The 24,243-nt window shown below is 42.1% G+C and overlaps 1 protein-coding gene across 2 annotated transcripts in view; it reads left to right on the top strand.

The window, feature by feature from the left end:
* LOC147106391 (host cell factor 1-like) overlaps positions 1 to 23,176 on the top strand; it is a 91,452-nt gene extending 68,276 nt beyond the window's left edge. For both annotated transcript variants that reach the window (XM_086009453.1, XM_086009452.1), the window contains exons 19-25: positions 69 to 338; positions 1,274 to 1,359; positions 5,080 to 5,217; positions 9,191 to 9,376; positions 9,803 to 10,100; positions 12,488 to 12,545; positions 15,242 to 23,176. In XM_086009453.1, the coding sequence (XP_085865579.1) occupies positions 69 to 338; positions 1,274 to 1,359; positions 5,080 to 5,217; positions 9,191 to 9,376; positions 9,803 to 10,100; positions 12,488 to 12,545; positions 15,242 to 15,281 (1,076 nt within the window). In that variant the 3' untranslated portion in view covers positions 15,282 to 23,176. The remainder of the gene's footprint in view (positions 1 to 68; positions 339 to 1,273; positions 1,360 to 5,079; positions 5,218 to 9,190; positions 9,377 to 9,802; positions 10,101 to 12,487; positions 12,546 to 15,241) is intronic.
* The last annotated feature ends 1,067 nt before the right edge of the window (positions 23,177 to 24,243 follow it).

Below are 24,243 nucleotides of genomic sequence, written 5' to 3'. Positions count from 1 at the left end.
CACTGAATCTTTTTTGATATATTTCAGAATGAGTAATCTTTTCAGAAGTGCTTGTGTTAATATTTTAGAATGCAGTACTGTAAAGCCCTCGTCAGAAGATGCCGCTTCAGAACCAGGTGTGCCTCACGTAGACTCTTCTCAGCACCTGCAACATTGCCAGAAGCTTGTCACTCAGACCCCAGAGCAGCCAGCGCATCAAAAGGATCCGTTACAGCCTCCAGTGCCGCCGAGTGCTCCTCCTCAAGCAGCAGTGCTGAGTCCTAATGACACAAACGTGCAAAGCAGTCAGCAAGGCCAGGTCACTAGTACAGTGGACGCGCACCAACCTACCACTTCAAGTACGTTTAACTGGCTAGAACGTGCATATTCTATTCATGTTTTCCTCCGCAGTATTTGTAATTATACTCGCACATCTTGGTTTCACTGTGTTAGGAATCAGATCAAGGTCTTTCTCCTGAGATGCGCTAGTGCTTTTGCATTAGTGCACAGAGAGGAGCACATGCCTGTAATGTTTTGGCTTTGCTTTACTTCCAGAATAGGAGAGATGCCTTTTTAAATGTTTTTATTTTTGCTTTATTTTCTTTTATTAACTCAGTGCATCTTGGTATGTCTCAATATTTGCATTCAAATAAGATCAATTTAATGGAAAAATTGTGAAATTCCAATATCTAGTTACAGCATATAAATGAACTGATAAGATTGCAAATGTCTTCAAAACAGTTTTGTGTCTGCTATTTAATAGTATTTACAAATACGGTGGAATATCCAAGGTATATGTTTTACTGGAGATTGTTTTTAATCTTAAAAAGAAAGTGTGTTTTGCCGTATCCAGATTATTTATGGTAGTTGTTTGCAGGAAATGTTTTATTGGAATATCTTGCTATCTCTTATTAATATGGTCTTATTTGTAGCACTGGTCCATCCTGTGTCAACACTGTTAACTTCAAAGTGGGGAAAAAATGAATGCTTTAACTTTGCCTGAAAGCTGACTACCATTTGAATGCAAAATTAATGAGATGCATTTATACACAGAATTGAGTTCAGTGCTTTTATTTCAGTTTCTTGTTTATTACGGTGTATTTATTACTAAAGTGCACATGATTTAACAAAATGATACGGTCTAAAGGTCAGTGTTTACTGCTAATATTAATGGATACAGCACTTTCAATGTTTTTATGTGTTGTCAATAAACTTAATTAAACACAGGATGATGAGATTGAATAAATTCACATCTAACATACAGGAAATAAATTTGTAGGTCTTCTATTTCTAGGTCCTGCCAGCTCACTTCCTTCGTCCTCCGCCACGGCAGCTGTCTCACCAACTGAAGTCTCCAATAGTAATCCACTAGCAAATGGGGTAAATAGCATTACTATTACTACCTCAACGACAGTTGTACTAGTTTATTTGGTCACCTGATGCAATAGATCTTACACCGCCATTATAGAACTAATGAAGGGGGGTGGTGGGTGGCAGGATTCAGGAAAGAGTCAATTTAAAAGCAGTGAGAGAAATGTCAAGGCAGAGTAGAGTTTTGGGTAAACATAAGCAGAGTGGGTCAGGAAGGGACAGAGAGTAACAATGGTAATAAGGCATCAGGGAAAAATAGAAATAAGTCAAAGCTAAAGGCACTATATCTGAATGCGCAAAGCATTTGCAACAAAATAGACGACTTAATAGCGCAGATAGAAATGAATAGGTTTGACCTAATAGCCATTTCGGAGACGTGGTTGCAATGTGGCCAAGGTTGGGAACTAAATATTCCAGGATACAGGAAACTCTCTGGTATCCGGCACCGACGGGACCGGCGTGTTGCCGGTTGATTAAAAATTCCGGATGATGGAGAGGGTTATCTACCGAGGCTATTTTTAACAAACAAAGAGTCAGACTCCTGTTATTGAGGTGTTCGGACTTCTGACAGTGCCAAGAAGCCGAGTAGTGGCAGTTTGGAGAACTATCCCCACTGACTAACTCGGCCACTGCAGGAGACTCGGACTCTGACTCGGCAACATTTCCGGTTATTGAGGTGTTTTTGGAGTATGAATTTTGCTGGTTAATAGAGAATTCCGGATATTTAGGTGCCATTTAAACGAGAGTTTCCTGTACTTAACTTTTAGAAGAAATAGGCAAAATGGAAAAGGAGGAGGGGTAGCCCTGATAAAGGATGGAATAAAGACAGTAGTGAGAAAGGATCTTCGCTCTGAAAATCAAGAAGTAGAATCAGTTTGGGTGGAGCTAAGAAAGAGCAAGGGGCAGAAAACATTGGTGGGAATTGTTTATAGGCCCCCAAACCATAGTTGTAATGTAGGGCAGAGTATAAATCAGGAAATTAGAGGCGCATGTAACAAGTGTAATACAGTAATCGTGGGGGACTTTAAGCTACATGTAGACTGAGCAACCAAATTTGCAGTAATAGTGTGGAGGACGAAGTCATGGAATGTAAGCAAGATAGTTTTCTAGATCCGTATGTTGAGGAACCAACTAGGGAACAGGCTTTTTCAGATCTAGTATTGTGCAATGAGAAAGGGTTCATTAATAACCTTATAGTAAAGGGGCCTTTAGGGAAGAGTGACCATAATATAATAGAATTTTATATTGAGTTTGAAAGTGATTTAGTTAAATCCGAAACTAGGGTCTTAAATCTAAACAAAGCAAACTACGTAGGTATGAGGGGCGACTTGGCGAAGGTAGATTGGGAAACTACATTAAAAGGTATGATGGTAGAGAAGCAATGGCTAGCATTTAAAGAATTAATACATAATTTACAACAAATATACATTCCTTTAAGGCACAAAAACCCCACAGGAAAAGTGGTCCAACCATGGCTAACAAGAAAAGTTAAAGGTAGTATTGGATCAAAGGAAGAGGCTTATAATGTTGCCAAAAAGTGTAGTAAGCCTGAGGATTGGGAGTATTTTACAATTCAGCAAAGGAGGACCTAGAAATTGATAAAGGGAAAGTAGAATATGAGAGCAAACTTGCGAGAGACATAAAAACAGACTGTAAAAGCTTCTATAGGTATGTAAAAAGGAAAAGATTAGTGAAAGTAAAAGAAAAACCCTTGCAGGCTGAGACAGGAGAAGTTATAATATAGGGATATAATGGCTGTAGAGATAGTGGATGCATTGGTTGTCATTTTCCAAAATTCCATAGATTCTAGAACGGTTCCCGCGGATTGGAAGGTAGCAACTGTAACCCCACTATTTAAGAAAGGAGGGAGAGAGAAAATGGGGAACTACAGACCAGTTAGCCTGACATGCTAGAATATGTTATTAAGGACGTGGTAACAGGGCACTTAGAAAATAATAATGGGATTGGGCAAAGTCAACATGTATTTATGAAAGGGAAATCATGTTTGACAAATCTGTTGGAGTTTTTTGAGGTTGTAACTAGCAGAATAGATAAGGGGGAACCAGTGGATGTGGTGTATTTGGATTTTCAGAAGGCATTCGATAAGGTGCCACACATGAGGTTATTAAACAAAATTAGGGCTCATGGGATTGGGGGTAATATACTAGCATGGATTGAGGATTGGTTAATGAACAGACAACAGAGTGTAGGAATAAACGGGTCATTTTCGGGTTGGCAGGCTGTAACTAGTGGGGTACCGCAAGGATCCGTGCTTGGGCCTCAGCTATTCACAATCTACATCAATGATTTGGATGAGGGGACCAAATGTAAGTTTGTTGATATAAAGCTGGGTGGGAATGTAAGTTGTGCGGAGGGATGCAAAGAGGCTTCAAGGGGATATAGACAGGCTAAGTGAGTGGGCAAGAACATGGCAAATGGAATATAATGTGGAGAAATGTAAAGTTATCCACTTTGGTAGGAAAAATAGAAAAGCAGAGTATTTTTTAAATGGTGCGAGATTGGGAAGTGTTGATGTTCCGAGGGACCTGGGTGTCCTTGTACACGAATCACTGAAAGTTAACATGCAGGTACAGAAAGCAATTAGGAAAACAAATGGTATGTTGGCCTTTATTACAAGAGGATTTGAGTATCCGAGTAAAGACGTCTTACTGCAATTATATAGGGCCCTGGTGAGACCACACCTGGAGTATTGTGTCCAGTTTTGGTCTCCTTACCTAAGGAAGGATATACTTGCCATAGAGGGAGTGCAACGAAGGTTCACCAGACTGATTCCTGGGATGGGGGGATTGTCCTATGAGGAGAGATTGAGTAGACTAGGCCTATATTCTCTAGAGTTTAGAAGAATGAGAGGTGACCTCATTGAAACATACAAAATTCTTACAGGGCTTGACAGGGTAGATGCAGGGAGAATGTTTCCCCTGGCTGGGGAGTCTAGAACCAGGGGTCACAGTCTCTGAATAAGGGGTCGGCCATTTAGGACTGAGATGAGGAGAGATTTCTTCACTCGGAGGGTGGTGAATCTTTGGAATTCTCTACCCCAGAGGGCTGTGGAGGCTCAGTCGTTCAGTATATTCAAGACAGAGATCGATAGATTTTTGGATATTAAGGGAATCAAGGGATACGGGGGTAGTGCAGGAAAGTGGAGATGAGGTAGAGGATGAGCCATGATCTTATTGAATGGCAGAGCAGACTCAAAGGGCCAAATGGCCCACTCCTCCTATTTCTTATGGACAGTTGAACTTGCGTGTTGTGCCTCGACATTTAAATGTGAAGTAATAATAATGATACAGTCACAACCTGCTGTCATCTAATTTTTGTTTGAGGATAAGCTAAAACTGAGCCATGAGATAGAAAAGTCCTTTGTAAGCAATGTTCCCTTCAATTTTTTTCTGGGCGCACGTCCCCTTTAACGGGCTGTGTGGCCCGTTCAAATTCCTGCGCATGCGCGTTTTTTTTCTATTTAAAAACCAGTGTGCCGGCTACACGGGAGCTCCAGACAGCCACGCGGCCGCGCAGTTAAAGGGAGCATTGTTTGTTAGGTCAAGTAGCTAATCTCTGGTTTGATGTTCCGTGCTCATAAACGTAAATAAAGTGATACGGCCGTGGTTGTTTTTGTTTCTTTCTACACAACTATTAGTTTTTCAGTGATGCTTTCTGCGTTTAAAGCAGGCATAAAACCTGAACAACGTTCCTGGTTTTTTTTTTCAGAAACAAGAAAATTCTTATGCACAACACAAGGTAATGCCAAAGAAAGAAGGAAATCCATGGTATGATGTAGGAATCATCAAAGGAACCAGCACTGTGGTAACTCATTATCACTTGCCACCAGAGGGCAGTCATGGAGAGGTGAGTGAAATTCAAATGGCTAATGTGAAAACTGCCCCAAGTTTCACATATTTTGTGATCATGGTTTGCAGAATGGAAGATTTGCCTTTAGTACTTTGTAATGGCTTTGGACCTCCTTTCTCAGCAAGCTTTATACCAGTTAGTGTTTAAATGGAGACATTTCGGAGTTATCTGTCCTGTGTCCTGGCCAATATTTATCCTTCAATCAACATCACTAAAACAGATGATCTGGTCATTATCACATTGCTGTTTGTGGGAGCTTCCTGTGTGCAAATTGCTATATTACAATAGTGACTACACTTCAAAAAAAGTACTTAATTGGTTGTAAAGCGCTTTGGCACATCCGGTGGTCGTGAAAAGTGCTATATAAATGCAAGTCTTTCTCTGTCCTCCCTTCCCTTGTTTCCTTCCCTTCCCTTCCTTGCTGCCTTTCCTTCCTTGCTTTCATCCATCTGTTCTGCACCCTTTCCTTCCTTCCTCCCTGCCCTTACAGAGAGATTCTGCCCTCTTGAGGATCCCTGATTTTAATCGCTCAACCATTGGCGGCTGTGCCTTCAGCTGCCTGGGTCCTAAGCTCTTGAAATCCCTCCCTAAACCTCTCCGCCTCTCTATCTCTCCTCCTCTAAGACGCTCCTTAAAACCTACCTCTTTGACCAAGTTTTTGCTCATCTGCCCTAATATCTCCTTGTGTGGCTCGGTGTCAAATTTTGCTTGATAATCGCTCCTGTGAAACGCCTTGGGATGTTTTACTACCTTAAAGGCGCTATATAAATACAAGTTGTTGTTGCCTTTGCTCCTCGCACTTTTCCAGCATTTTTCTTAAACCAGGTATGTTAACACCCGACACTGATTCCTGCCCTTGGCTTAAGGATTTGTGAACAGGCAGTGCTGGCAGAAACAAAAACACAGACTGACAGTATTGCAATTAGCTGAGATTAATTTTAATAACTGACAGGCCTCTATCATAGTGTTAAGTCAACTCAGTAGGACCAGTGGATTTGAGCAGCCTCTCAGGACACTATACAGCAAACTTTTTTTTATCCGGCACGGATGGGACCGACGTGGTGCCGGTTCATCAAAAATTCCGGATAACCGAACGCTATAGTAAAAGATAGGAAGAGCTGACAGCTCCGTATAAAGCAACAACCTGTTGCAACTGTAGAACAATGGCCACAAGTTCCAAGCGTCTCTGTAGCTTAGCAACAGCTGCAGCCACACCCTGGCACAGCAACAGATGGAAGAAGGCAAATACATGGGAACTCCAGCTTTCAGTAGAATTAATGAAGCATACTTGTTATTTATGGACCTCTTTCAGAGATTATGGGATTACCTCAGAATTTTTCAGTGATCTCAAGCTACAACTAAATATTTTGGCACTGATCATTTAGACATGTTCCTCCTTTGTGCCAACAGTAAGAGACCTCTTTTCACAAGAGCACCAGTGTCACATCTTTGGAATTTTCTATCTCTTGCTGTTCATTCTGTCCCTCTTCACTTATCTATTATTCTCCATCACAAGAGAAGGTACAGCTCATTTTCCTAGAAACTATAGAGCATCACATTTGCTTAACGACTTGAAATCACGCTCCTGTTACAACCTGTTCCACAACATGGTATTCTGACAAATCTGATTGAATTTTTCAAGGGGGTGACTAGGTGTGTGGATGAGGGAAATGCTGTGGATGTGGTTTACATGGACTTCAGTAAAGCTTTTGACAAAGTCCCGCATAGGAGACTGGTCAAGAAGGTAAGAGCCCATGGGATCCAGGGTGTCTTGGCACGTTGGATCCTAAACTGGCTGAGTGGCAGGAGGCAGAGGGTGATGGTCGAAGGTTGCTTTTGTGACTGGAAGCCTGTGTCTAGTGGGGTACCTCGGGGATCGGTGCTGGGTCCCTTGCTGTTTGTGATCTACATAAATGATTTGGATGAGAATGTAAAAGGTATGATCAGTAAGTTCGCAGATGACACGAAAATTGGTGGGGTGGTAAATTGTGAGGAGGAAAGCCTCGGGCCACAGGAAGATATAAACGAGTTGGTCAGATGGGCGGAAAAGTGGCAAATGGAATTTAACCCTGAAAAGTGCGAGGTGATGCATTTTGGACGGACAAATAAGGCAAGGGAGTACACCGAGTGGTAGGACCCTAGGAAGTACAGAGGGTCAGAGGGACCTTGGTGTGCATGTGCATAGATCCCTGAAGGCAGCGGAACAGGTAGATAAGGTGGTTAAAAAGGCATATGGGATACTTGCCTTCATTAGCCGAGGCATAGAATATAAGAGCAGGGAGGTTATGATGGAGCTGTACAAAACGCTGGTGAGGCCACAGCTGGAGTACTGTGTGCAGTTCTGGTCGCCTCACTATAGGAAGGATGTGATTGCTTTAGAGAGGGTGCAGAGAAGATTCACCAGGATGTTACCTGGGATGGAGCGCCTCAGCTATGAAGAAAGACTAAACAGGCTGGGGTTGTTTTCATTGGAGCAAAGAAGGCTGAGGGGGGACCTGATTGAGGTGTACAAAATGATGAGGGGCATAGATAGGGTAAAGAGGAACTTTTCCCCTTAGTAGGGGGGTCAATAACAAGGGGGCATAGATTCAAGGTAAGGGGCAGGAGATTTAGAGGGGATTTGAGGAGGAACTTTTTCACCCAGAGGGTGGTTGGAATCTGGAACTCTCTGCCTGAAAGGGTGGTAGAGGCAGGAACCCTCACAACATTCAAGAAGCATTTGGATGAGCACTTGAAATGCCATTGCATACAAGGCTATGGACCAAATGCTGGAAAATGGGATTAGACTGGACAGGGATTGATGGACGGCGCAGACACGATGGGCCGAAGGGCCTCTTTCTGTGCTGTAAAACTCTATGACTCTATGTCTACCTATTGCTGATGTGTAGTGCACCAACATTTGGAACCAAAAAATTAATTTGATGATTCTGTAAACACACCGGGAGATCAGCATGTACCTAACAGAATGGTGTCAAAAATAAAAAAATGTATCTTCTGTTTCATGCAACTGTCTGCTATCGCTTCCTCCTTTTTATTGCATCCTTTTTTCTTCTGTATCTTATCTAATCGATCATTCTCATCAGAGCTAATTTTCATCCATTAATGGTACTAATTCTAGAACTATGATTTGGAACAGTCACTTGCAGCAGACAATTTGCGCACAGGAAGATCCCACAAATGCCAATTAAATAAATGACCAGAACACCTGTTAAGGCATTGGTTGAGGGATAAATGTTGGTCAAGACTCTTCTTCGCATAGTGCTGTGGGATCTTTCAAGTTCACCTGAGCAGGCAGGCAGAGCCTCAGCTTAACATCTCATCCGAAAGACGGCACCTCTGACAGTGCAGCACTCCCTCAGTACTGCACTGAAGTGCCAGTCGATTATGTGCTCAAGTCTCTGGAGTGGGGTTTGAACCCACAACCTTCTGACTTTAGAGACGAAAGTGCTATTACTGAGCTACCTTCCACTCACAAATGAATGTTTCAACCAAGTTCTTAGCATAACTAAATGCCAGTACAAAAACAGAATGGTACAGGAAACTTTTTTTTATCTGGCACGGACGGGACCGACGTGGTGCCGGTTCATCAAAAATTCCGGATAACCGAAAGCTATAGTAAAAGATACGGAGCTGAGAGCTCCGTATAAAGCAACAAACCCTGTTGCAGCTTCAGAACAATGGGCACAAGTTGCAAGCGTCTCTGTAGCTTAGCAACAGCTGCAGCCACACCCTTGCACAGCAACAAATGGAGGAAGGCAAGTAATAAAAGTTACCTGAACCTACTCCTGAATTTTGCCGGTTAACCGAGATTTCCGGTTATTTAGGTGCCGGTAAATCGAAAGTTTCCTGTAGATAAATTCATGGATGGATCTAACTGCTGATTTCTGGTGTGAACATTTAAAAAAAAAGACAACATTACAAAACTGTACACTAAATTTAAATATGTATTTGCTTTGTCTGTTTGTTTTAGGATGCAAGTGCTAACATCCCAGACTACAGCATGCTAAAAAAGCAAGAACTCCTCCCAGGCACTGCATATAAATTTAGGGTTGCTGGAATTAATGCATGTGGAAGGGGTCCTTTCAGCGAGATATGTGCGTTCAAAACTTGTCTCCCTGGATTTCCTGGCGCTCCATCTGCTATCAAAATTACCAAGGTACAAAGGGGATCGGTAACTACGGTTTACAATAAACGTATAGTTGTGCATTTTGTAAATATAGTAGTTTATAGAACTTCATAAGGCTTTCTCTGTAAAAACCATTTCACTACAACAGTATTTTCACCGAAAATTCAGTCGTCAAAATCAGTACTTTCTGGGAAAAGCAATGAATTGGAAATGCATGCTGTTTCAAATGTATGTCTCCAAATTAAGATCGAGGGACGAAACAGCGATTTAAAATAACAATGACTGTAAAATGGTGGGGTGGGGGAGGTGGGGAAGCTGCTTCTATAAGAATTTAAGCTTAATTTTCTGGTGGTGAAAAATTTAGTTAGTTTAGAAATTTGTGTCCGGAAATGCCAATAGAAAATTTTGAAGTGAGCGCTGATTTTAATTTCTTAACATCCCTTTTTCCCCCCACAGAGTGTAGATGGTGCTCATCTTACCTGGGAACCACCTGCTACAACTGCTGGCAAAATTCTGGAGTACTCTGTTTATTTAGCAGTGCGCAGCATTCAGGTGACCGAGTCGAAATCTGGAAGTCCGGCCCAGCTGGCCTTTATGCGGGTGTACTGTGGTGCTAAGCCATCTTGTGTGGTGTCCTCATCACACCTTGCAAATGCACATATTGATTGTACAACAAAGCCTGCTATCATTTTTAGGATTGCAGCACGGAATGAGAAGGGATACGGACCAGCTACACAAGTTAGATGGCTTCAAGGTAACTCTCTCGCTGCAATTTGGGCACCTGTGCACTGTGTGGTATTGGCCTGTAAACTTCAAAATTCAATCATTCTTAAGAAAAATATAAAGAAAAGAAAGACTTGCTTTTATATCGCGCCTTTCACGACCACCAGATGTCCCAAAGCACTTTACAGCCAATGAAGTACTACTCCCTCAGCACTGCACTGGAGTGTCAGCCTAGATTTTTGTGCTCAAGTCTCTGGAGTCTTCTGACTCCGAGGAGAGAGTGCTACCCACTGAGCCATGGCTGACATCTATAGATTATATGCCACTGTAAATGCAGTTTTGCTAGTTGATGTGCATCTGATGAAGCAGATATGCTTTTTTTTATATTTTTACCTTTCTAAATTGTTATTGCTAGTTGGCGAATGGTAGTAAAAGGGCATAAGGTCAGGATTATCACTAGAAGAACACGGAGGGAAAGTTGGAAGAAATGTTTTCACGCATGGCGTTATTAGAACATGGAATGCTTTACTGTAAGTGGTTTTTGAGGCAGAATTTAAAATGGAATTTGATTTGTATGTTAAGAGGAAGAATTTAAAAGCCTACAAGGAATGGGATTAGAGTGGACAGCTTCAGGTGGCGAGCTAGCGGTGCACACGGGTGCAGTGGGCTGAATGGCTTGTGCTGCAATTTGTGATTCTGTGAAACTGTATTAATTTCAAGTATAAACTTGAAAAATTTACAACCATAGCATAGAATAGTATCATTTGTTCGTGTAGATTGCGAGATGCAGGTTGCATGCTGCAGAGTGCACTGTTCAACTAAAATTGTCAGATCATTTTGTAATTGCTTTCTGTAATCACAAAATGTTTTCAAATGCAGTTTACCATTTTAAGCGATTCAGTTTTATTAATGTCTTGGAATTGGTTTGCAGCTGGGAATCATTGTACGGAATCAGCCTTGGTGTTAAAGATGAGCATATGGGCTAGTTGTGGCAAAGGAACTGAATGACATACTACACACAGACAGACATTTTCAGAATCTTTTTGTTCATCTAAAACAAAAACCTTAAACTTATTTTAAGTGCTTACAAAAAGTCCGTAATCATTTGCAAGTGGGTCTTGCCTATGAACCCTGTACCCCCACACACCACCTTTCAGATACAAGTGTGTTTTAATCTAGGCTGCAAATGTCATCCTGACTGATTCAGTAGTGGGAAGTTTGCCTATATGCAAGAGCACAGATTTATGGTTTTCACAGAAAAAAGGATGGAATTGCAGAATTCGATCCTCCAAAACTCCAGTAAAAATACTTGAATCCAGATGCAATGTGAATGAAACTTGACTTACTCAGTCACTATAAACCAGTATCCCTAACTAGAGGGGAACAATGCCCATTGTTCCCTGTGTAGGTGCAGCTTTCCACCGTAAGGTGCTGAGCTGAAAACTGACACTGTGGCGGAGCCACTAAGGGACTCCGATCAATTGTATATAATTTTTAATAATATGTTAGCTACAGCCTGAGTCTGTATCTTTGTTTTCACTGTTTACATGTACAGAGCGCGATCACTTTAATAGCGCGGGTAAACGCGATGACGTCACGCCGTTCATCATGTGATCCCCCACCGGCGGGAAAAACGTGATGACGTCATGACGTCAGCCACAGGACCGCCCGAGCAGTCCTCGTGGAGCCTCCGAACTGACTAGACCTATATTTGATGTTCTCCTGTAGTTATCCGTTAAACTCTTATTAGTTTTCATTAAACCTCGTTTATTTGATCGCCTGAGTGGACCTCAGTCTTTTGGATAGGAACTAGACATTCCTACAACACCACTCTTTTCAGTTGTGGTGTGTAATCGAGAGATTTGGAACTGATGGTCTGTGGGATATAGAATCATAGAAGGGTGGAGTTGGTTGCTATCACAGCACTAAATATTAATGTAGAGGATTCAAGGTTTGTTCCGAACCACCACTATTTAGGTGTATTATTTGAATCCGAGTTATTGAGATCACATGGGGTATTAACTGCACTGATTGAGCTAGTTGGGTGCATTAAAAATATCTCAATATATTGTAAAATGTTAAACTTTTTTCATTACTTTGGTGATGTAATTTAAGATAGCTTATTATAAGAATCCTTGCAATAATTTTATTTCCCAAAGTGATTTTTTCTGCTTGAATCAAATTAAAACGATGAAACGTCGTGGTAATGATTAGCCGACTTGGAGCTGGAATGTTTACACTATATATTTTATTTTGAATTTGATTTTTTCTCTTTTTTGGGTAGAGATTGTTGGCAGAGCTTAATGCCTGTTGAATTAATCATTGTGATGTTGAATGTAATATTCCTGCATAAGTTGTTGCTGAAAATGCATGTGTCCGGAGAAACTTTCACAACTCGATTATCTTCATATTCTTTAGACGCAGGTGCACAAGGAACAAAAGGCACTGTAAAACGGCCTACAGCATCACCAGATAAGTAAGTGAGCTACTGTGAGTTCCTGTTGTTAGTGAGGACTAACCTAAAGTACGTTTCTTTAAAAGGAGCAAACTCTCGTGTGCACTTTTCGTAGGATTGTTCATAGAAACATAGAAGATAGGAGCAGGAGTAGGCCATTCGGCCCCTCGAGCCTGCTCCGCCATTCAATGAGATCATGGCTGATCATCCAAATTCAGTACCCGGTCCCTGCCTTCTCCTCATATCCCTTGATCCCTTTAGCCTTAAGAAATATATCCAACTCCTTCTTGAATATATTTAATGAATTGGCCTCTACTGCCTTCTGTGGTAGAGAATTCCACAGGTTCACCACTCTCTGGGTGAAGAAATTCCTCCTCATCTCTGTCCTAAATGGCTTACCCCTTATCCTTAGACTGTGACCCCTGGTTCTGGACTCCCCGGCCATCGGGAACATCCTTCCTGCATCCAGTCTGTCTAGTCCTGTTAGAATTTTATAAGTTTCAATGCGATCCCCTCTCATTCTTCTAAACTCCAGCGAGTATAAGCCCAATCGACCCAATCTCTCCTCATACGTCATTCCTGCCATCCCAGGTATCAGTCTGGTGTCCTAGGTATCAGTTTTATTGCTTAAAGGCATTAAATATTTGCCTATAAGCATACTAAAGCTCATAGGGGGTGAGATTGGTCTGCAACAGTACCGCGAAGCGGGCTCATAGCGAATCGGCCGCCTGTTTTTCTTTTCCATTGAAGTCAATAGAAAAGAAAATTGGGCACGGTGTATAACGGGCTGGCGATTTGCTATGAGCCGTAGACCAATTTCACTCCCATAGTAGGGTTTCTGGCCAGCGGTTTAACTGGTAGATCGTATGTTTGAGTTCTAGTGCTGCTTACCACTTCAACTTGTTTGATTTGGGTAAATAATCTCTCTTCCTCATCTGTTTAACCGTCATATGTAAATGAAAGATATTGCCTTTATTTCATTGGATAGAACACCTGGCGCCACCGCCCCTTTTAAGAAATTTACGTCCAGGTCTGATCAGCTGATCTTGCCTGTTCTGCTTTGCATGAGGCTTTATTTTTGCGCCAGTCCTTCCAATTTTTCTCCCATTTTTGGCAGCAGTTTTCTCTGACCCTGGAAGAAGTTTGATGATTACTTCTTGTTGGTTCCATGCTTGATGTTCAAAACAGTTAACAGTCTTGATCGCACAGAACGGTGCGCTATGCAAGAATGAATTGGCAAGTAGGTCCAATTGTAGGGGCCTCGTGACACCTTGTGAAACCGTACAAGTGAACTTCCTCACATACTCCCCCCTTGACCACGTTGACCACTCTACAGTGGTGGTCGCAAAGTGCCAGCATTGCTACTGGGTTGCAGCTGCCGCCTTCCTAACGGTCACAAACCTGAGTGACCTGTGCCAACCTCACGGGGTGGGGGACCCTACCTGGAGTGAACGTGAGCCGAGTGAATACGAGATCGCTGATGTGACATGTGCCACATCAACAAAATCCACCCTGGAGCAATATAGAGTGAATCAGAGAAGTGCTGATTGGGCTCCATTTATCAACAAATGGGGTGGGACTGATTCACTAGCTGTGTCCCAGTGCCTTTCAAACCTGGCGCTGGTGCACGGTAAATTTTGTAGTCTTGCCAGCCAAAATCTTCGAGGGAAATAAAATGGCTGATGTCTTCAACGGAGGCAGAGCCCACGCATGTGAATGGGCCATCACTTTGATTTTAGTTGAATGGAACTACTGTAATTCTGTTCCAGATTTCAAGGTGGACCTAGAAAGCTTGTGATTCCCTTGCAAAAAGGGGCTTCTGTGTTTTTTTTGTCCTGTATTCCCTTGTAACATCGTTTATTGACTAGATTTAAAAGAAAGAAGGACTTACATTTATATAGCGCTTTTCATGACAACCGGACGTCTCAAAGTGCTTTACAGCCAATGAAGTACTTTTTGACGTGTAGTCACTGTTATAATGTGGGAAACGCAGCAGCCAATTTGTGCACAGCAAGCTCCCACAAACTGCAGCATGATAATGACCGGATAATCCATTTTAGTGATGTTGAGGGACCTATATTGACCAGGATATTGGGGATAAATCCCCCCCTGCTCCTCTTCGACATAGTGCCACAAGATCTTTTGCATCCACCTGAGAGCAGACGGGCCTCAGTTTAACGTCTCATCTGAAAGGCGGCACCTCCGACAGTGCAGCACTCCCTCAGTACTGCACTGGAGTGTCAGCCTAGATTTTTGTGCCCAAGTGTCTGGAGTGGGATTTGAACCCACAACCTTCTGACTCAGAGGTGAAGGTGCTACCCACTGAGGCATGGCATAAGAACATAAGAAATAGGAGCAGGAGTCGGCCATTTGGCCCTTCGAGCCTGCTCCGCCATTCAGTAAGATCACGGCTGATCTTCTACCTCAATTCCACCTCCCCGCATTATCCCCGTATCCCTTGATTCCCTTATTATACAAAAAAACTATCGATCTCTGTCTTGAGCAGAAGAAATAAGTGATTCTTGTGACTCGTGTTAGTGGCCAAGGAAACCTTGGTTCTCAGCCCTTTTCGCTGTCACTGTTCAAAGATGCATGGCGGCAAATGGCACAATTCGGAAGGAAACGGGTCGTGGAGGAGGAAGGGGGAATAATTGGGGGTATGTTAGTTGGACCACAGTGGAAGACCTATTAACACAATGCCATGAATGTCATTGCAGCACTAAAAGTGGCGGTGCCAAGAAATCCAAGTCTGAATGATGAATAGAAGACGTCTTCTATCTGCTGGATGAAAGAAGTAAAGTACCGTCGGATAGTATTTGTATTTATTTTGTAAATGTTTTGTAATATGTTTCTGTTATACTCTTAATTCCTATAACTTGTGAGCTTCTTAGAGAAGGAATTTAATTTGTATTAATTGTACAAAGTACATTTCTTGTTTTAGAACTGTGACAAATAGGCTTCAGGCAAGTTTTAAATGATAGCTTTTTAGAAACATATATAATGTAGATTTTAAATTTGTATTAACATTACTGTGTAGAGTTCATGTAGGTGGCTTGTCTCTAAAGTGGCTTATTCTGAAATCACTACAGTAGTGACTGGATGTTTGCTGTGCAAGCAGTGGTTTAAAGAGTTTTCAAAGAAATGTTGGTGTTTCACCTTGTTGCAGGTGGATTAGGTAGGTCTTTAAAGCATGTTTATATGTGGATGAAGTTTGGGACCAAAAAAAGGCACTACGGAGAAGCCGCTTCCTTCTCAGAGTAGCACTTACACAGATTCTGAATCACCATTAGAAACGGACGTTATTGGACATTTTTTCTTTGTGTGTGTGTGCTACCAAGTGGCATTCTTGTGCATGGTTTGTGATGATAAAATTTAAAAAGTACCTTTTTATTTTCAATTTTTATACAAATATAAAAATGAATGAAGATGTATTGGGTGCGGAAGTTGTATGACCCCACTGTTTTACTAAAGTTCCTATTAAACATCACCAAATAGATGAACCAGAATCATCTCTTGTTGGGCCAAAATGAATTTTAGAAAGTCCTTTGGTTCCTTCAAATTTAAAGACTTGCCCTACACGTGTAGACACATGGACACATATCCATACAGAAATCACAGGGGAAATCTAGGATGTGTGTATGGAAAGGGTATTGATTACAGTCTTCCAGCAAACAGTGATGACTAGCTGTAAGCAGCACAAGCGAAACAGCAGCTTTAAATGCAGTAAACATTGTTTCAGTTGCACTCGTTAATTGAATTAAAGTCCCTTTTCCGAGAGGTTCCTATTTCGGTGAGCACTGTTAATTTACTGGAACGTTGTGGGGTCATGTAACTTTAAGGATTCATAACTCGAGCATTTTGTTGGACTGGTTGAAGCTGAAAATTGATTAATGCTGTAATACTGGCTAATTTCATCATCATATAATTGTATAGTTCAGAAGATTACCTCTGCCATAGCTAACCAAGTGGATTTGTACTTGTCATTGAACGCAATAGTTTATACAGGTAGACTATCCTTTATCCGCACTTCTGAAAACCTGAAAACCGAAAGTTTTTTTGTGGAGCGTAAGTCGTGCGCACGACATAACCCGAGTGGCGCCAAACATGACCCGACGCGGCTGATGCTTTCATGACCTGATTTGCGGGCCAGCTTAGCGTAGGAGTCAGCCGATATCTGGCTTTCCCACAACTGGCGGCGGCAGTCGAGCCCCAGACCCCCGCTAAGTCAAGGAATTCAGATACGGAGCAGGGGGAGCCGGAAACAGACTGGGAGCGGCAGCACAGAGAAGCAGGAAGGGGAATGAGACACGGAACAGTCGCAAGAGGTAGCCTGAACTTTTTAAATTTATATTAAATACAAATACTAATTACCAAATTAATTTAATGTTCAGAGTTTCCCAGTCTGAAATAATACCTTCTGAAATCTGAAAATTTCAGAAAACCGAAACACAGCTGGTCCCAAGGTTTTTGGATAAGGGATAGTCAACCTGTAATAATTTCGTGCATTTTTCTTTTAATTTGTTTTTCTATCAATTTTTTTGTTGTTAACCTGGTTGCCTGTTCACAAAGCTTTAGCGCAAAAGATACAGAGAAACCTTCCCCCCCCCCCCCCCCCCCGAGTTGAATTTTAGGCAACTGCACACAAAGATCTGCACAAAAACGCTTTTGTTAATCCCACACTAACAGCTTCAGCTTTAGCAAGGTGCATTGGGAAATGCCAGTCCAGAAGAAAGTTCTGACTTTTAGTAATGTTGCTCTTGTATCTTTCTACAGATATATATATATTATATGTATAATATCATTGGAGTAATCCATATTTGGTAAGACATGTTAAGTTTTCCTTTTTTTTGCAGTAAATACGGCTTAAAACAATTCTGTGCCGTTTAGTTTAATTAAAAAGTTACATTTCCAGCAATGGATGGATCATTTGGTATATTTCCTCATGCCTTGCGATTGGATATTCGCTTTATACCTCTAACTCAATAAAGGCCAGAAGTAATTTTCTTTGATTTTAAAAAGGTGTAGACACTTTTTATAAACTAGACTATTTATAAGGTTTGCAGCAGAGTCCTTTTAAGACCAATTCCTAATTTTCAGCAAAAATGTGTGACCTGAAGTAGGGTTCAATCAGAACCGTTCCTATTTGGTTTCTGCTGTACTGAAAATAGAGAAAAGTTGCTGAATCTGAATGCTACTCTCTCGATCATATATACAGCTCTACCCATCCACAACAGCATGCAACTACAACAACCTGTATTTATATAACGCCTTTAACATAGTAAAACGTCCCAGGACGCTTCACAGGAGCGTTATAGAACAAAATTTGACACTGAGCCACATGAGATATTAGGACAGGAAAAGAGGTAGGTTTTAAGGAGCATCTTAAAGGAGGAAAGCGAAGCGGAGAGGTTTAGGGAGGGAATTCCAGAGCTTAGGGCCTTGGCAGCTGAAGGCACGGCCACCAATGGTTGAGTGATTTAAAATCAGAGATGCTCAAGAGGCCAGAATTGGAGGAGCGCAGATATCTCGGGAAGTTGTGGGGTTGGAGGAGGCTACAGCGATAGGGAGGGACGACACCATGGAGGGATTTGAAAACAAGGATGAGAATTTTAAAATCTAGTCGTTGCTTAACCTGGAGCCAATGTAGGTCAGCAAGCACAAGTGGTTCAAATTGAAGAGGTCCATTTAAATGTTTAATATAGTGTACATTGAAACTACCTGCTTTTTATATTCTTGTAATATTGGTGATCTTATTTATGAGCAAGCCCTGAATAATTGATAAAGTGTGCTAATGACATCCAGCGGTAATTAATAGAACTCCGGCAACTTTCTGTTTGATTTCTGAGACCCGGATTGATCGCTAGGCAGCAAGAGCTATTGTTTGTTTTCCCCGAAGCATATTTGTTACTTTGATCAGCGTTCCCTATTTTTATTTTTGTGTTTGTGTTTTATTTTTATTATTTTGTGCAGGGACAAAGTATTTGTGTTGGGTTTCAGTAGTTTAAAAACGGAATCATTAATGCAGACTGCACGTCTCTGCCTTAACACGCATTCAGAAAATGCACTCCCCCCCCACACCACCCCCCTCCCCATTTTGTGTCAACGCCTGAGCAAAAATGGTACAAATATAACAAAGCGTTATATAAAGAGCTGGCTGAATGTAACTTTGGTTATCTGTTCTTGCTCAAAAAAGACTTGTACAGGAAACTCTTTTTTTTATACGGGACCGGCGTGGTGCCGGTTTATCAAAAAGTCCGGATTACAGGGAGGTATAGTTAAAAGGTACGAGAGCTCCATACACAGCAACAGGTGCAGGAACCCCGGCCACAGACCAAGTGCCCCTGTTGCTTAGCAACAAGTGCAGGAACCCCGGTTACACAGCCACAGATCCAGGAACGGCCACTAATATGAAGTAAAACTTACCTGAACCTACTCCTGAATTTTTCCGGTTAACCGAGATTTCCGGTTATTTAGCTGCTGGTAAATCGAGAGTTTCCTGTATAATTGAAATTGTGTTTTTATTTGTGATGTCTTTTTGATACTTTGCTTCCATGATGTCTGTGTGGTTTCATTTCTACCCCCACCCATTTTATTTTTTTGCCAGTTTTCAATGACATTTATTGCTTGTGAATTCCACTACCAACCTCCCACCGGCCCCAAAAAAACTCTGAAGTAATTGAAAACGGATAACGGGGTAAGCCCATGACTGGTAATTCTTAAGTTTTAACATATCCAGCTGCAGCATAACATCTTGGAACTCAAAAGAATTAAGACACAAAAGCACCTCGGAAGGCACGCAGCAACACATTTTCTGAATGACTTCACACGTCTTCCAATACCTAAATAAACACTGACACAAAACTAAAGTAACAACAAACCGTTTTTATATGAAAAGAACAATTTTAGAACAAAAGCTAATACAAAGATGCTTTGTTCTACAGGTTGTAGAACTAAAAGTGAAAATATGTCCGTGTTAAAAATGATGTGTGGGGTTCATCCCCGATGAGGTAAGAAAGTTTGTAAACTTTTTGCTATTGAATGGAGGGAGAAGGAACTGTCATACAAAATGAGCGAGGGAAAGTAACTAGGATGCCCCATTAATAGTCTAGGGTCTGAGAGGGATTATATACATCACGTCTTTCCTCCTCCCCCCCCCCCCCCCCCCCCCAATCCCTTTTGTATGAATTGGGAGTTTTCCTAGCTTTGCCTGGTTTTCTGTTGACATCATCTTGGAGCTTCCTAAGTTTCTGCTCTTTTAACTTCCTTGTATACTTCCGTACAGCCATCTTCTTTCAAAACAACAGGGGTACTATTCCCGATAAAGGCCTCTATATACCGGTGGAGACTATTATGGCCTCTACACCAGACTCAAGCTGCTAGTATTTTCTCCTCTGTTTGGAGGATGACATCTTTTTATGTACGTGTAGTTCACCACCCGTTCAGGAATGAGGAAGGCCAAGGCCCTGAAAATCCACGTGAGGCCGCATCTTGGTACAAGCGCCAGGATGCAGCAGCTGCCTCTGACCCTGCCGAGGTTCATGAAGTTAGGAGGTGGGGCCGGGACAATCAGGGTCCTTGGTGCCTGGGGAGCAGAACTGAGGCCCCCCCCCCACAGAGGAGGTCACATACAGCGGTGTAAGTGGCAGGGGATGTGGTGCCGCTATTCCCCTCCCCCAAGGAAACAAACATTTCAAGGTCCTCATGGCGGGGGTCTGCCAGATCAGCTGCCGATTTTCAGGGCCATTATCTCTGGTAAGTAATCTAGTGTTCTTTAATCTGTGCCAAATTTGAGATCCACTTCAAACCGTGATGGTTTTGCTGCAGTTCAGTCTTGCTGCATCAGCACAGGTGGCTTTCCTTCCAGCAAACTTACTGTAGGTTTGTACGTTATGCATTATCACAAAAATTTGAAGTTGTAAGAAGTGGTGCAAGACAGTGTTCAGCACATTTTGTGGCAGATCCAGGAAGTATTTAAAAGTGCCATTGACACTTTCTGCGTAGCTCAAGCACATCTGATGGTGTGTTGATGAAGTCATATTGACTGCATCCTTGGAGATGTCTGCGGGTTAGAGCAACAATCCTGTTGACTAAGGATGGGGATAATGACCAGAGGTATAAAAGTTTGGTTTGAATTCACAAAATTAAAGTAGATTTGATTGTCCAGTTTTGGGAAGAGAAGACGTGGAAATGAAGCACAAGGAATTGCAGACAATTATTTTATATCCTACTCTAACAGCAAGCAATAGTATTTGATCGTAGTCACTGAAGCAGTATCAATAAAGAAATCCCGAGCACTAAGAAATACGATACTTGCAAAGAAGGCGTGTAGAAGTTGCTGATAAACTCCTTGGTTTTTGTATAAAAATAATAAAAGTGCTGACTCCCCAATCAGCTGCTCCTGGCAAGGAACCGTGCTTGCAGAGAGTGCAGGGCAGGAAATCACGGGTTTGCGCCCCTGCTTTTTCCGACCCATTTAAATTCATGGAAAATCGGGTACTGTGCGCCCATGATTTCCTGACCAGCGCTCCCTACAGGGGCTCGATTGGGGAATCGGTCCAGATAAACGGGAGGCATCGATCGGATGATTGATACACTGGTTGAGTGACATTCTCTGCTGACTCATGCCCGGGGAGATCGCGTCGAGATCACCCGAAGAACAAATGAGTTCCTTCACCTCTGTGGGGGGGAAAGTCCTGAAGGAATCCCCATGGATTTTTAAGTTGCCGATTTGCTACCCCTTTTCAATGAAATTGTAACTCAGGTAGTGTTGTTAATGGGCACAGAAGGGGCAAGCTGTTGCCCCCCCCCCTCCCTCCACGGCGTGGGACTCTGGTACCACTTCATTCATCTGGAACACATGCTTTTTATCTTGAGTTGCTAAATGTTTATTTCATATCTTAAAAAAAGTTCAGGGTGTGGAAGCAGGTGGGGAAAAATTTAGTACGGCTTTAAGGGCAACGGGTGGGGGGAATTGGTGGGTGGTTTACAGCGGGCAGATGGTTCTGACTCAGCATTCTTGCTGAGGAAATGTCTTGTTCTTATTACCACTTCATTTTGGTGTCTACATACCTGAGTGTTCTACTGCAAATGGACATTCTGTCATGGATCTACAGGATGTAACAGCTGGTCAAGCCCGCCCCAACTTTTCACTCTCTGAGCTCCCACCAATATTATTTAGGAAAATTTGATGTAGGCTGTAGCAGTTTTAATGGCAGTAAGTCCTGCCAAGTTGTATAGCATTCCTGTGGCAGCAGAGAAAGCCTTGCTTATACAGCTCATTGTTGGCTCCCATGATTTTCAAATACAGTCTTGAGAAATGGCCTGTCCAGATGTTTACACCACCTGAGAGAATATGTTTGAATTTGTGGCTCCACGCTCAAAGGGTTTTCCAGATGCATGTAGCTTCCTGGCAAGGGCGATGTATTAAATTTATTCAAAAAAACAAATTATACAATTTGAGTGTAGCTCAAGTTCCTCTGATCACAAAAGCGAAAAAGTACTATGCATATTACATAACAAAGTTACAGGGCTTTGCATTTTGGATTCCGGCTCAAGGTATCCTACACAGGTTTACCTCGCTGAGAATTTCAAGTTTCCCACCTGCATTTCAGAAGATGCAACAACAACTTATATTTATATAGCACCTTTTAATGTAATAAAACATCCCACGGTCACAGGAGTGTTATATATATTTTTAAAACACACATTTGACACTGAGTCATATAAGGCATATATGCAGTTAGTGTTACCTTTGGCCAGGGACGTTCCAATCTTTATTAGACAGCCAGAAATAATAGCAGCAGTCTCTGAATGCCATTCACAAAATGATTTATAGAAGCCCAGTCTAGCTGATTCCATGCCCCTTCAAAGAATGCCTGAAATCGGAATGCTGCAATCCTTTCTTGCCAATCGGAGGTTTGTTCCTGGATTGCAGAGGGCCAAAGCAGACTGGACTCCAGGGGAGGTACAGGAAACTTTTTTTTTATCCGGCACGGACAGGACCGATGTGGTGCCGGTTCATCAAAAATTCCGGATAACTGAAAGCTATAGTAAAAGATACGGAGCTGAGAGCTCCGTATAAAGCAACAAACCCTGTGCTTCAGAACAGTGGCCACAAGTTGCAAGCGTCTCTGTAGCTTAGCAACAGCTGCAGCCACACCCTTGCACAGCAACAAATGGAGGAAGGCAAGTAATAAAAGTTACCTGAACCTACTCCTGAATTTTGCCGGTTAACCGAGATTTCCGGTTATTTAGGTGCCGGTAAATCGAAAGTTTCCTGTACAAGAAAGAAATTCCCTTCATCCTCTTCTCCGCCTCGCAGCAATGCTGTGAGGTTGCGACAGATCCCGTCGTTGCTGCATGGATCCAGCAGGGGAAGAAATGCATCTGATCAGTTTTCAAGCAAGGATTCGACTAGTTGGGCATCGAGATAAGAGAATCGGATTAGTCCCTTTGTTTTAAAATTACATTGGTATCGGATCACAGCACAGAAACAGGCCGTTCGGCTCAAGTGATCTATGCCGGTGTTTATTTATGCTCCACCCGAGCCTCCTCCCACCCGTCCTCATCTCACCCTATCAGCATATCCCTCTATTCCTTTCTCCCTCGTGTACTTATCTAGCTTCCCCTTAAATGCACCCATGCTATTCTCCTCAACTATTCCCTGTGGTAGAGTTTTCCACATTCTAACCACTCTGAAGTTTCTCCTGAATTCCTTATTGGATTTATTAGTGACTATTTTATATTTATGACCCCTAGTTTTGGACTTCCTCACCCCCCCCCCCCCACAAACATATGTGGACATAGGAATTTTTAATGGTAAAATTTGATAAAAGTGCACATCGATGTAAGATTTTTAATGTATAGATATCTTTAACATCAGAATGAGGTATTGCAGGGTACGTGCTCTTGTACATTTCCAAGTGTAATATTGATATTTGGGTACCATTCTGCGGTGTCCAAAAAGTAGTGTGTGTGGATTTTGGTTTTGTTTTGCCGATCTCGGTTATATGTTCGTTTTTTGGCTTACTTCCAGCAATGTATACTGGCAAGCCGTGTCGATATTGATTTAATCTAGTCTTTTTTTTCTTTCTCTGATGCTTCCACCCATATTGAAAGATAGAGCTATAAATATCTGGAGAACTGAGTTGACAGCAAAATAGGTGGCATGTAGTGCCCTCTTAACCCAGAGCCTGCACATTTCTGTTGCTTTAGGCTTTTACCATTTAGGTTGACCCACTAGTGGCAGATAAGACTGGATTGTAGTGTCAGCAGCCAGAAGAGAGGCATTCATGCCACATTGCAATTCAGACCTCTCGCATCCAAGTTCAACCCTGATAAACATGAGTAGGGCGCATAACATTGCTATAAAGTAGTAATGTAATGTCAAATTTACACAAACATTGCTAAGTATATCGAATTATTTTTGGATTAAATAGAGAATGAGTAGTTTATAAGATAATCTAGCTGAGGCAGCAGATGACCTGAACAGTGAGTGAAGCTTGAGTGGTTTATTAACGTTGTTTGAGCCAATTCACCCCTTTATGGCGTTTACAACTTTAAAAAGTTTTTTGTTAACGAAATCCGTCCTCCTAGGTTTGTGAGGTAAATGGCTAACTGAAAGTGATGTGGCACTAAACTGGTCTTGAAGAGAAACCACGATGCATACGTAGGGTTTAGTTTCCTGAGGCCCTTCAACGCACTCTGCCTAGAGTATTGG

The sequence above is a fragment of the Somniosus microcephalus genome, chromosome 16 (assembly GCF_052327205.1).
Source record: "Somniosus microcephalus isolate GS21.2 chromosome 16, FLI_Smic_1.0, whole genome shotgun sequence".
Classification (NCBI taxonomy): Eukaryota; Metazoa; Chordata; class Chondrichthyes; order Squaliformes; family Somniosidae; genus Somniosus; species Somniosus microcephalus.
The sequence above is the reverse complement of the archived record's forward strand: the minus strand, read 5'-3'. Positions and strand labels throughout refer to the sequence as shown.